Here is a 14260-nt window from a genome sequence, read left to right on the forward strand (position 1 = left end):
ATACCGATATAAAAAAACGCCAACACGCTGATACGAAAGAGGCTGCTGAGCCTCTACTTTCTCCGTGAAAGATCACGCAGACGTTAACTTACCTCAACGAGACACAATACATACCGCTGTGGCGTTCTCCGATTATCTGCCATAAAGAAGCGCGTATCAACGACGAGCATCGGCCGTCTGAAATTCGTCTTCACCAGTCGATTTCGTCGGAAAGTTTCTACCGGCTAACGTCAACCACCACGCAACTTACCTTCTTTGCTCAGCTTTCTCCGATACCTTGCTAAATTGTGACAGGCTCGTCCACCGGAAGGAACAATGTTATGTGTATATAAGCGGTATAGGAGCATGGTAAAGTTTCGTTGAACGGTGTGGAGAGGTACATCGTAAAGAAAAGGGGGATGGGAAGAGTGGTGGGGGCACGTCTGTCGGCGGTGAGCGTGGTTCAGGTGGTGGGGAACAAGGACGGTGGAGGGGACAGTGGGTAGCATGGTGGGGCATCTCCACGTCGCAGAGCGATGCGAAAGACGGCGTAAGCGCGTTCGGTGGAGCGAGCTTCAGTATCGTTGCAGCCGCGGTCCCGTATGGTTGTTCGACCGAGCGCTGTGTTTCGATCCACGTAACTGTCGCCGTTGCCGTATTTAATCGGTCGTTTCCGTTGTCTGGAACGTGATCGTTCCACGCTACGTGTCTGACGAAACGACGCTGTTTACGCTTGTTCAGCTTGGATCGATCGTTAACAGTGTTACAGTTCTGTTTGTGGTATCGACTCGAAAGAGGCTCAGGATGACAATGGGCTAAACCGGTGATACCGTTGAAGCATCGGAAACGTTGTACCTGAATTTGGGTCAATGGAGTAACGTGTTGGTGTAACGTACTTGTCAACGATTGGAATACCGTGAGGTGCGGCATTTTCTGATAATCGGGAGAATATAACGGTGTCGTTGCTATATAAGTGGTATCGGTCGCGGGTTTTGTAAGATGAGCCCGGCCTCCCAGGGCGGCGTGGAGGTGGAGCGTTACATCGGTAGTTGTTTGATATCGTCGAGCATCAGGCCAGGATCGCACAAGCCAATCGTCGGTAGGAAACAGGAAGCTGTGATTCGCGGGAAAACGCGAGGCTGTTACGGAACTGTGAACTTCCCGAGCGGAACGGAACAATGTCAGGTGCAGTACGGACCTGGCGGTTGGACGGGCGCTCCGTTGATATCCATGACGTCCAGCCCTCGCAGATGCACGCAGAGATCGTCACCGTCGCTCGGTCAGCAGCAACAGCAACAATCACCGTCGCCGCAGCAGCAACAGCAGGCTTGCGATCAGCAAGTATCGGTTCACCTACACAAGAATCCACTTTCTAGATTGGCCATTCACACGCAGGGAGCGCCGCTAATCCTGGCCAATCGGTTTCACAATCGCGGCAAGATACATAACAGCGGGAACGCTAATGGCATTGCTAATGCGGTGTGCAGCAATACGGGCGCGGTGAATAGTTACGTTCACAATAACGTGGCTACCGTGACATCGAACTGTACGATGAACAACTCGGTGAGGTGTCCACCGTCGCGGCCCCAGAGGCCGATAGAGCTCGGGAAGAAACAGCAGACGAACGCGAAATCGTCGGACTGCACGACGACCAAGGAAACGACGAACACGGGAAACAACATAGCGAATATCGATTCATTGAGTATCGCGAGCGACGAGAGTTCAGGATCGAACAATTCCGAGAACAGCTTACCACGAATCATCAAGCCGCGAAAGCGCAGGAAGAAGGACAGAAAACCGCCGAACAACACGGTGGCCTCCGTGGAAGCGAAACACGACGAGCAACAGCAACAGTCAAATTCGAGCGCGGCCAACGAACAACCGAGCGCGGGTTCTTTAAAACCGTACGTGCCGGCTTGTTACGAGCAACGTTACGAAGCCGCGCCTCACCTTAGAAACCATAGAAGGCCACCCATAGCGAGGGAAAGGACAACGGGCAGCATGTCGGTGCAAGAGATAGCCGACGCGAGGCAAAGGTATCCGCACCGGCACGTGGAGGTGAAAGTGTTGGACGACAACAGAAACATCGTTGTGCCGGCGCAAATGCGCACCATTCCGCCAAAGGGTTACAGACATAACGGCCATCACCATCACCATAATCACGCCGTCAACGGCAACAACGTACTGCACTATCTGCACGAATACAACGAGCCGACGGCGACGACAGGCTGCGAGGACGGCATCAACGACGAATTAGGGCCGTGTCAGTGTCGGTACTGCGATCCTGCGGCTCTCATATGGGACGTGGAACAGAACTGTTACTCGCCCTTCTTGACCCCGTCACCGTCGACCGACTTCTGTCCCGGCCACTTCCCGCAGATGCCGCTATTCTTGTCCCGGCCGAGCCTCAATTGTCCGGAGCAGAGTATCGAGAGGCTTTTCAACGGCGATAACGTTCCTCGAGCCCATCAAGAGAAAGACGGCACCGGTAGCACCAGTGTCGTACTGAGGCGCAGCTGGAGCGACCCGACCAGTTATTTCAGCGAGGAGATCAGCACGCCTAGCAAAGACTTTGGCGTGATCGGTGACAGGGGACAGGCGGAGAGCGGGAAACGTCGTACGCTGTGGCGCGGCGACTCTATCGGTATTCCTGTGAGTAACGTTGGACCATCCGGTATGGACGCGAACGGTACCGTACAGTCGCCTAAAGAGCTGGAGGTCTCGACGGAGATCATCACGTCGCCGAACGGCCACAGAGATTTGGAGATAAAGTTTTACTCGCCGTCACCGAACGCGCCGATATCGGAACAGAAGAAATGTATCTTCGCGGAGGAGGTGGACGAGGACGAGGAAGATTTCAGCGACATTTGGAGCTACCACGAGTCAAAGCTGCAACAGGATTTCCGCACGTTGCTGCAAGCGGAGGAATGAACACGGGATCCGAGATTCTCTTTCGATGTGTCTGCTGGTCCGACTCGTTACGGTGCAAAGAGAGAACATTTTCGCGTCTGTCCGTGTTTGCGAACGTTCCTTCTTCTTCGATTCGCGTGCGTGCGTACACGCGAAGCTAAAAGAAGAAGCAGAGTAGCAGGGAGCGTGAACACGTCGAGTGTGCGAGCGAGAGAGAAGGAAAGAAAGGGAGACGCGTGAGTGCGAGCGAAAGAGAGGTGGCCCTGTAGATTCAATTAGTTCGTCGATAGGGAACAAAGCCGAACAGACTTGCGTAGACTCGTGCGCGACCGCGTGAAACGAAAACTGCTCGAATTTCGAACGGTAGCTATCCGTTTCTGCGAAAAAAACTTCGCTCCTTTCGTCCGAAGTAACGCGCGTCGCTGTAATTATATCCTACTTCCATCTCTTCCCTTCCTCGGTTTTGTTCCCGCGATGACGCCCTCGTTGCCAGCAGTCCTGGGTGAAACGACGAACAAGTGTAACTGACGGTAACGAGCAAAGCTTACGTGTCGAACGATTCTTCTTCCTAACGGTGTACGTTGTATACACGTAGTATACGTGATGTGCGTGCACTCGTGAAGCACGCACGAGAGTAGGTCTAAAGGATCGTACCTTGATGTCGGGAATACACGCGGACTGCTTATCGATGACAACATGCTACTAATAAACGGTGGTTGGCTCGTGTCGTCAGGCGAATCGACTCAACGATAAGGCCGGTGTGTCGACTACCAGCCTAAAGCTGATCGTACGAGAGAAAGATTCCCTGTAATCGCCTCTTTCTCTCTCTTTCTCTTTTTCTTTCTCTCTTTCTCCTCGTCCTTCCCTTCTCTCACCATCGTTCGCTTTCTTTCCACCGTCTCCTCTTTCGCGTCGTACGATCTCAACCGTCGTCAACGTTTGCAACGAGATAACGCTTCCCCTCGCCGCCAACCACCGTCACCGGAACAACTAAAGTTGTGGCTGTTTAAATCGTAACGTAGTAATTAAACGGAACGATGAATCGGCCGCTGGTCGCCAAGAAAGTTCGCGTTCTCCGTTTTTCCTCTTTTAATCACGCGATGCCCCACAGTTTTCTCCGATCCACGTTGAATAATTGCTTTCTCATTATCGAATATCGTTTCCTGTGTCGTCGTTGCGAAACTCGCTTTAAATGTTCGTCCCATAAATCGTTTGGTCTTTCGAATACGTTCAATATTGTTTGGCTACTTGAAAAGTAGAGTCACGTTTACGCGTGAACGTTATAACATCGATCCGTGTTACTATCGAGATACTTTGATCATTCCTGGAACGTTTCTTGCGGTTAGTAGTGCAGTGGTTGGCAAATATCCCGCGAATCCTTTGTACCTTCAACTAAGTTCATGATAAACACAAATTCGCGGCCGGAAGGATGGCTAGCAGTTTGAGGTTGTTTCGTGCTGCTTGCGCGATTCGTGTTCGCGTAGTCGTAGATGCGTAAAGCATTCCTCGTGGTCACGTTGTTGCAACGTTAGTTAAATTTTAGTTGTGTCTATTATCGAGAAATGTTAAAATTGTCTGTCCTTTGCGATTGACACGCGAGATTCGAAAATCTCGTAAATTTCACTACGTGTCCCACTTTGGTGTATCGATTTCATTTTGCTTCGTAATCTTTCAAAGTTACCAAGTTTGTCCGACGTTTGGTCGGCGCTTACGCGTTTGCCTTTTGATCTGTAGCTTGCACTCTGTACAAAACAAACAGATTGGAAGGCAGACCTTGATTCTATTTTGGAAAGTGCTAGGAAGTAAGTTGGTTAACATTGGAACTTGGTTAGATGTTCGCTGGTCTCTGGTTCAACCAAGACCTTTAGTATCTTTAACGTACAATGTTTGTTAACGTGAAAATTTATCGAACAGAGAGTTACTCGTCTGTGTGTGACAGTTACTTTTCGCGCGACTCGACGTTATTACAGGGCCACGTGATCCAATAGACGTAAGACAAAACGTCGTCTCCAATTATCATCGGCCGTGACCTTAAAATGTTTTATCGTAGAAAAAGGGCATCGCGTGAATTTTCATAAGGCGTAAGACGGGCCACGGTGAAGCCAATCGATCGATCACGGTTTGCGAGTTGTGCGTCGATTGCATCGATCACGAGCTTCGCGTGATTTTATGAAACGGTGTTGCGATAACGCTTCTCACCCCGTGCTCGCCGATCTTGTTTCTCGACCCGGCACGAGACCATCACGAGTCCGCGAACTTTCATCGTTTCGTACGCGAAATCAGACAGAAAAAGAACGCACGTTCGCGTATTTAACAAACATACACATACACACACACACACACACACACACACACACACACGTATCCATTACCCACCATCCTCTTTCGTTTAGACTGTAAGCCTAGATGTTAAGGCGATTCACTTAGATTATCACCGTTGTCTATATGTGTATAGGAGAAGTCGCGTATTAAACGGTCCGCCTTTTATTTACCATTAGACTGTTAGGGGATATTAGAGACGATGCGGCTATTTCGAAGGCAACGAAAGAGCGTGCCGCGAGAATCACCGACGACTAATTAGGCTTAGCGCGTGCGTGCTTCGCGTCCGGGGTTCAACCAACGAGACGCGCAATCCAACGCGAAGAATTATATTAGCAATATTTCTCTCTTGCTCTGGTCCTCATCGTGCATAGCAAGTTTTATTGCTAAGTAGCAACAGATAAATATTGATGTTGACTCTTGTTAAAGCAGCAACAACCGCGTATCATATACCAAGCCAAGAGATAATCGTTGCTGCTTTAATAACATCGTCGTTCGTTGATATTTTTCTTCGAGTGTAACGCCGTTTGCACGGTATCACGTTCGCTGCTGTGTAACCAAACGCGTGTCTTACCCTGCCTGTATAGTGTTCACCAATAAATTCGCCACCACGTTTTTCCTTTATTTTTCAATGTATCACGCATTCTTTTCTTTTCTACCGAGCAGTGCATCGTTCGTTGGCAGCGTCCGTGGAGAAACGATCGGATGGCACTTGCAATCCGCCTTTCCGGAATAAAGGTTTTTCGCTCGAGAACGCATCACCGCCGCCGCCAATCCGTATACATGTTGCGGAACGAGTTCGTAGTACGATACAGCTTCGACGATGATACCGTTCGCTCCTCCGCTCCCCCGAAGCTTGTCCATTTATTGTTTTCACAAACGATGAACGGAGGAAAATTTAATTTATTTGCGTCGAATCGTCGAGTCTCTTTTTGCTTATGGAACAGAGCCGTGGTATACAAACCTGGTGCCTCGTATACTATATGAAACGTTCGAAGGCTGCAGCTGGAGAAACGAAAATTGATAAAAGCGATTCGAACGTATCGGGATGAAAAAAGTTGCCTGTTTCGTTTTGTTAAACGATGCCGCTGTTCAGACGGCCAGAGATAAGAACTTATATTTGACGTTCAGCTTTTTTTTTTTGTAAAGATTCTATCGCGGACGAATCGCAATTGACGATCGGCGAAATGTACATTCGACCTTACTTTTATCGATCGTGACGGAGTTTCGACGAACGCTTTTTTTTCCGGTTTTATTTTGCTTTTTGTGTTTGCTGATTGTGATCATTTGCCAATCGTGCTTTACGCTATTTGATCTCTGGAAGAAGAAAGAGAGAGCGAGAGAGATTCGAAGAACGTCGAAAAAATTTTTCACACGGATCGCGCGTTGTTTTTTTTTTTTTTTGTTTTTTTCGTTAGAATTATCGACATTTTTGTTTCATGGATTGTTGTTGACTCGAATGGATTCGCTCTTTTTTTTCTTTCTCTTCTTTTGAAATTCGATCCTTTCCGCTCTCTCCTTCTGGATGTATTTATTTTGAACATCGTCGTTTGACGATACAAGGTATTGTGATAACGAAACGATGATACACTCGATTCTGCTTCGTCGTCCAGACTGATCAACGCCGGTCAACCAATGTCGCTACAGTGCTGTACCGCACTAACTCGAATTACATTGTTTGAGAAGTTCAATAAAAGATGTCTTTGATTTAATTTTGCATATCTCAGAATTTTATTAGCACCCACCTTCGAATCAGACTTTTATTGTCTTTTATTAAAAAAACATGTGATGCCAAAATTCATTTCACCAGATAATCCGCAATTTTCTCTTAACATTTCCATGTTCGTTTCTCTGCACGAGAACGTGGAACTGTCATTTCGCACGTTTATCGAAACGTACATGTATTTCCTTGTTTACACGTTCGATAATAGCAACGTACATAGTTTCATCGATAGTAAACCGTCAATTCTAAACGTTAGCGACACGCGTGTACACGTACGAATGTTATCTGTTAAAAAAGACACAGTTGGAGCGGAAAAATTGTAGACTCTTTCGCGTATTCGCTTCTCCCACGTTTGCAGATGAAACGATAGACATTTCCGGAATTCTCGTTGCTTTTACCATTCGACGAGCCCAAGTCTTTGGTCTTCATTGATCGTAATTGCGCCGCTTCTCTTTGATTCTGAGTAAAATCGGATTTATGGATTTCCCGGTAGAACACGTTTCTCGTTAGATACTGTCGACCTCTTTCTCATCTCGATCGAGTAATGGCGTTGATTGCGTAGGTTGAAAAACTGTTATAATTCGCCCACATTCTAATATATCTACTTCATCCTCGAACTTCTAACCGTGTTTTATGCTGTTTATACATTCCTTGTCTCGTTTTCGAGTATCCTCGGGAAACTCAGGCACGTCGCTGCTCTTCGTCTCAATCGTCTGTTTGAAAACGTTGCTCGTTAGGTGTACGTGTACCACAGGGAAATTGAAACGCTCTTTTCTTCCGTTTTATCGTGACCGAGTATCGCGAAAGTTATTATCGCGAAAGCTATTATCGTGTCGGGTCATTCAATTTTTACACGACCTCTCGCGTGTCGCATTAACTGACATATATTAAAGCAAGCGTGAGAAATACTTGACTCATGCACATTATTTTAACAAACATTGATTTTACTGTCTTAACCGAAACGAAACGAGCCAAAGTGACTAAAATCAACGATGACTAATACCGATAAGAGTAATATGCTTGTACTGACTCAGCCCGTAAATGTTTCCAATTCTTTTTCCCATATTGTCCACGTTATCTTCCAGTGGTTTCACGCGAATCGTCATTTTTTCCAGTCGTCGCGTTCTTCGTTGACAAATCCGCGCCGCTCTTTTCATCATCGTATTTCCATTCCGTTTGATTACTCGTTCGAACGTCGCTGTATTTCACGTGAATTTTACTCGTAGGGAGGAATATCCCTTTGAAATATAGGTCAAAGCTAATCACGTCGGAGAAATTCAAATCGCGCAGGGAACGCATTCAGGGACTGCCTTTGACTAAGAATTAACGTTTCTAATGAGTTCATTATCTGATCAACGTATTGTTTGATGATCCACGCCGTAGGCTCGCAGTTAGCTAATTATTCCGTTTGACGACTACGATGTGCCCAATAGGGAACGACGAAGCGGATAGTGTATTATTATACACGATAAACGTACGTGTAATCTCTGGCAAATGAAGTCAACGTTTCGTAAGAGAGAAACAAAGAGAACTTGAGTTATAATTACAATTTTTCACTTTCGATAATAACTCCATTTCACCTGCATCTTTACGTTCTACGTTTAACAACAGCAAAATGATACTTAGGTTAAATGTAAAATAACGTTCATTGAAAATTTTCGCTTAATAATCTTGATTTTCTACTTATGAAATTGCTACATTCATACCTCTAGCTTATTTCCCTTTTGTATTAGAGAAAAGGCTGTTTCCCGTGGTTTCGGTAATCGACAAACCGTAAAATCCTACGCTCGATACGAGAAACCATATGTTTTAGTGCGCGACATTGAAACGTATTCGTCGTGCACGTTGTAGTCGAAGTATGCTTGCGGAAGTATGAATTTCACGTTTTTATTATCAGAAACTGTGAATGTACGTCGGTATGTAGTTGGATCGTCGCTATAGGAGATGAAGACGAAAAGAGAAGAAGAATCGTTTAGAAGCGTCCGATCTCATTGGCCACTCGGACACGAGACAAATGTAACATTGTTTCGTAAAAGTTTAGACAATGACTGTGTACTTGTGTGTTAATATACGTATATTTATTCGATAGCGTGTTTTCCTTGGCACTGAATACTTGCACCAACCATCGAATCGCACTAATTCGACTTGGCTTTGGTATCCTATGATATTCACCGAATGCGTATTTCACGTATCGTCGTAATTAGCTTTGACAAATTTCTTACACCGAAAAGTAACGCTTGAACCTATGTAAGTCAAAACGTAAAATCTGAAATACGAGTTTAACACGTTCATTGCCACGCGCGTTTTCCCTGAAATCCTCGTCAGGCCACGCGCGTCGCAGTACCAAGCGTTCTCTGCTAAGTACTCCCATCGATATTTTAGAAATGCGAGTAAATAATTTTTTTAATAAACCATTTTCGTATTACTTTTATAGCAATTCAATAGTTTTACTATTCCCTCTGGAATATCTTTTCAAATACCTAGTCAAATAAGCGTCATCCGTATTCGGGTGACGCGGTCCTATCGGAAACTTTGCTGTCAGCCGAATACCGATGTCGTGGCAATCAACGTGTTAAAACGTGTCACGAAATTCGTCAAAATTGAAATCGGATTAAGAATTACGAAAGATCGTCTGCGAACTCTGCCGCCTCGTCTTCGAGCAAACATCTCTTTGTCGTTAAAGGAATATCTCGAATTTGATGGAAATATAACAAATCGTTATCGTTAAGCGCCAATGCTCGCGTCGATTGTACGCCAGATTTCCTCAAAACGTAAAAATTCTCTCTGCATGTTGAGACTACAGCGAGATTCGAGCATAGAAAATTACAGGATCGCAGCAAGCAAAGTTAGCTCTTTGTCGATTCGAGTACGACATTGAGAAATTTTCATTGTTTGAAAGTCAGTGTACGCATCTGAGATGCAAGTAGAGACGTATGCGTTGGCGTGTTTGTCGTACATGACAGACTCGTCGTTTGTGAAAATGTAAATATCTCGCGCAAGGGAAACATCACGAAAGGATGCCAGAGCTTCTTTTGCCGAGACACTTGGTCGTTGAGCAAAAGTTGCGCTACCAGTGGAACCGGAAACGCGTGCGTTTAACGTACCAAAGCGATTAATCTTCGCGTTTGTTGAAGCGGAGAAAGGCGATTAAACTGGCAGATAATTCGCTGTAATGGCTCCCTTTCCGTTTTAACGATAGGGTATATGGTCTCTGCCGACGATTTATTCCTTATCTTTAAACTAATATACAATTTTATCGTTCTATTTAATCAGTGAATTACTTAATATATATATATATATATATTATGCGCGATCTCTTTGTTTCAGCCTACTGCGACCAAAATCAGTTGTCCGGATTTCGATTTAGAGAATCTTTCAGTTTACACGAAAATTCAGAAATAAATGAGAAATCATGAAACGAATCGTAATCGGTATGGAAGATCGGTTGGATGATCGTTCTCGTAGTATGCTCTCGATTCGTAAAAGTTTGCGCGAGAAATTCGGTTCGTAGAGGCGGAGGAGACGAAAGACGCGCGAAGCAGAAGTAGAACATTGGCAGGTAAATTTTGCGAACGCAGGGTTAAGAACGCGATTATACGGTTCTGCGCGTTACAGCAGTGAAATTCATAATGACCAGTGACTCATAACTACCGCACGAAATTGGTACGTACGAAAGTGAAAAGTTTCGCGAGAGGTTGCGCAACGAAGAAAAACGCGTTTTATATTATGACTAACAGCAGCGAGGCCGATGAGTTGTACGGTTGATGCGATCATTCTGCGAGCGTAATCTACTGGATCCGTAGATTTTGTAACGGTGTAGATGTCTGTGATGGAAAATAGTGTCGTGACTGTGGCAACTGCAGAAAATCGGCTATGTGTACGGGCGAGAGCGTAGATTGACGCGGCGAATGAGCGCATTTTGCGGTGGAACAGACTTCACAAAGGATTCTTTTTCCCCTTCGTTCGTGTTGTTCAAGTGGGAAAATAAATGGTTTAAAAAACCACGCCTCTGTCCACATACAATCTGCTTCGAGAGAAACGAATATCGAGCAATTTCAATTTTGCCAGCCGCGACTCCGCCAAAATTATTTCTCTCGTATTTCCAATTCGTCTATTTTACCATCTTTGCTGCCTAACGTTCTTCGTTTTTCATGCGACTAGCAATCAAAAAGTTTCTGCAAAATTTCCCGCAACGTAATGCAGAATTACACTGCAAACGTTCGTGGAAACTTAGATTTCTCCGAACACTACGACTTTTAGGGCCATAGATTTCACCCGCTAAGTATCATAGACGTTACTATAGTTTCGGAGTTTTTATTTTTCCACGTTACGCGCATTTCGACCGCCTTCGATCTTTCACGAATGCGTGCAAATCCGCAGCAGCGATCCAGTCGATTACGACTCACGTTAAACTCACGTCCAATGCGCGATGAAAGTGAAACTTTTTCGTTATTGTTACATCTGTCTTTATTCGGCTATCTTTGAAGGATCGTTACGTAAAGGGAACGTTGCTGACTCATTACGTTTAGCAGCAGCCTAACACGCAGCTGGCTTATTTCCTCGAAGCGGAATCAAAAAGAGCACAGGTGCGTGGAAAAAGAGACTCGGGCCGCGAACGAATTCATCGGAGACTTCGATCGTGGCCCAACACGGCCAATTTGAATTTGCGATATCGAGATAGATGTATATGTACACTATGCGCACGGTGGTTTCAGCCACTGTGAACTGTTCTCGTTGGTGGAACTATTCATTGAGACTTCACGTTCGAGTTTTTTACTTGTTTCATGCCTAGATTCTTCTCTCAACCAATATAAACTGTGAAGTATACACCAAAATAAAACATACCGTTTGTAAAGCCAGTTTATTTCTTTGCGCACCTGGTATTCCGCGAATTTAAAGTGTTTTGTTTGCAAAGGTATAACCTTCTTTTATTTCGATTATGCCACAACATCGGATAATTTATTTTTATAGTTTGGTAAGAGCAGCGGATTTCATGCTTCTTCGCTTGTTGTGTCTCGTGACTGCAACGTCGCTTAAACATTTTCGGTTCTTATCACAGGATAAGAAGAAGACCGTAGAAAGTAGAAGACACGACACGACAAAATCTGATTAAAAGAACTTATGCAAAATCGAACAGTTCAATTTATTAAAGTTATTGTTATAGTTTCAGTTTGTCATATCCTGAGTTTCATTTTTCTATAATGAAAAATATATTATTTCTTATTTATTATCCATTGCACTGGTTCTATAGCTGTCGGATAGAAATAAGCGAATTTTGTCCTTCCAGTCGATATAACATGTCCTTTTTGGAAAGAGGATAAATTGTGTTCCCATGCTATTTCAAGTATGCCACATCTTATTATTTTATTATTATTGCCTTGGGAAATTATACATATATGTAATACAAGATATAAAAATGAAAAGTTTCCGAACGCAACGTATAAGGAAGGCTAAACTCGTAATGTCTAAATCAAGCTTCTGAGTTCGTTTGTTTAAAAGTAAATCGATCTGCGTCTGCAAATTATTATTTATTGCAGCTTTAATATTTGTGAAAATACATCGAGTAAAGTTTCCGATTGAATCGCCAACTTAATATGCTAATGCCAACCTAAATTATTTCATTATCATTAAACAGGTTGAGCCGAACGTATCCATTATTCCCGTTTCGTGCACCGCATTATTTTCCCATTTTCCCAGTACTGACATAATTGTATAATAAATGGTACACGAACGAATGTGAGTAATTTTATCGTAAAGCGTTCGTTCGTTTGTTCGTTTGTTTGTATCATTGGCCTTTGTGTGCAGATGTTCCCAACGTGACATAATGTCTGCGTGAAAATAATGCATAATATAGCGCGTTTTTAAGCTTGGTAAAATGTTGACGTTATCCGAATATTTTGCGGCGGCAGTTCATCCCGCAGAGTCGATATTTGTTCAGTAACTTCGATAAAAATAACATTTCTACTTTGAAAATAATTATTCCCGGATATTTGCTTTTTTCGTGAAATTATATCAAGAAGAGAACATTTTTATAGAAACGCATGTTCATAAACGCTTTATCAAAGTCGTAGTAAGAATACGAAATGAGAACAGGTTGATTAAGCAGGCATTAAACCGAAGAATGGATTGGTCAAGCAAGACTGTTGCTTGGGCCCGCGAGATCGCACGATGTTACGTCACTGAATGTTTATTTGTTGGGAACTTTAAGAAAAAAACTTTCACACAATTACGATTAATACGTGCTTGGAATTAATGCAAAGAATTCGTAATGCGTTCATGGAAATGAAAAGACTCGTAATGATTTCAATTTCCATACTTGAACAGTACCATTTTCCCAAATGGAACTAACGTAAATAGCGTGAATCTGTTTCTACTCTTGCAAACAGTAAACAGTCCATTATTATTTCGTGCTTTTGTCATGACTTGAAGCCCCGTTGTTATAACTTGTAGTCCTGTTGCAATTCTCGTATTTTTATGTTGCAACCTTGCTCTCGTTTCTATGAATAAGAAGACTTTTAATGTTTTAAGAAAATGTCGAACGTAGCATCGAGACAAGGAATCACACGCACAATGCCCAACAATTTTTCATTATATTTTACCGCAACTTGAGATACTTTTCAATGTGAAAGGAACACAATGGGTCAAAATTTGTTGAAAGAACAGAGCAGCGGAATTTAAGAACGCCTTTATGATCCTGCGTTTATGCAATACTTGTTTCCTATTTCTGCTTATGAATATGCTGACATTGTTTCGCGTAAAATAACTGAATCATCCTATATCGTATGCAAAGATGGATTGCTCTCGTACACTTGCGTAATGTCTAAACAATCTACACTTTGTCCCGTCTATTTTTCACAATTCGTTCCTTCGTTAAAATCATTCTTCGCGCGGCCCGTATAACCAGGCAACGTATTGTTTGCCCGGTTAAAAATATTTCGCCATAATAATATATCTCGCGTAAATGCAGAAATTTGTATTTTACGCGCACGACCTTGTTGCATCGTTTATTTGAAATCGAATGAACTGGACTAAGAAATCGTTCGATTGCTTTCTTATCGATGCTGTTAATTGTCGCTTTGCACAGAACACGGCGATAGTCGCGTTTTCGACTCGACTAATGCGAAACTTGGTTCTCTGGTGCGCGTAAAATCACCCCGAGCACCGAATAAGAGTGAAAAGTAGCTCTAATAACGAAGGCCAATTACTATGCCAGCGATAAGCGTACGGCACTTGCTCGAGTGCATCTTAACGCATTAACCGCAAGAGGAAATATTTAAAAGTCGTAAAATTGTGATCGAACGTTGTTTTCCGTTCGTTCGATGCATAGAA

The 14260-nt window shown here is 43.9% G+C and overlaps 1 protein-coding gene across 1 annotated transcript; it reads left to right on the top strand.

Annotated features, from left to right (window-relative positions):
- Window positions 1-509: 509 nt before the first annotated feature.
- On the top strand, window positions 510-6920 carry LOC126923815 (uncharacterized). Its single transcript, XM_050737692.1, has one exon. It carries the CDS (start codon window positions 979-981, stop codon window positions 2908-2910), a length of 1932 nt encoding a protein of 643 aa, XP_050593649.1. The 5' UTR covers window positions 510-978; the 3' UTR covers window positions 2911-6920.
- Window positions 6921-14260: the final 7340 nt, after the last annotated feature.

This window comes from Bombus affinis, chromosome 2, assembly GCF_024516045.1.
Source record: "Bombus affinis isolate iyBomAffi1 chromosome 2, iyBomAffi1.2, whole genome shotgun sequence".
NCBI lineage: Eukaryota > Metazoa > Arthropoda > Insecta > Hymenoptera > Apidae > Bombus > Bombus affinis.

Excerpts from the sequence above, each read along its gene's own strand:
- LOC126923815 (XM_050737692.1), top strand. The coding sequence starts at position 979 with ATGAGCCCGGCCTCCCAGGGCGGCGTGGAGGTGGAGCGTTACATCGGT.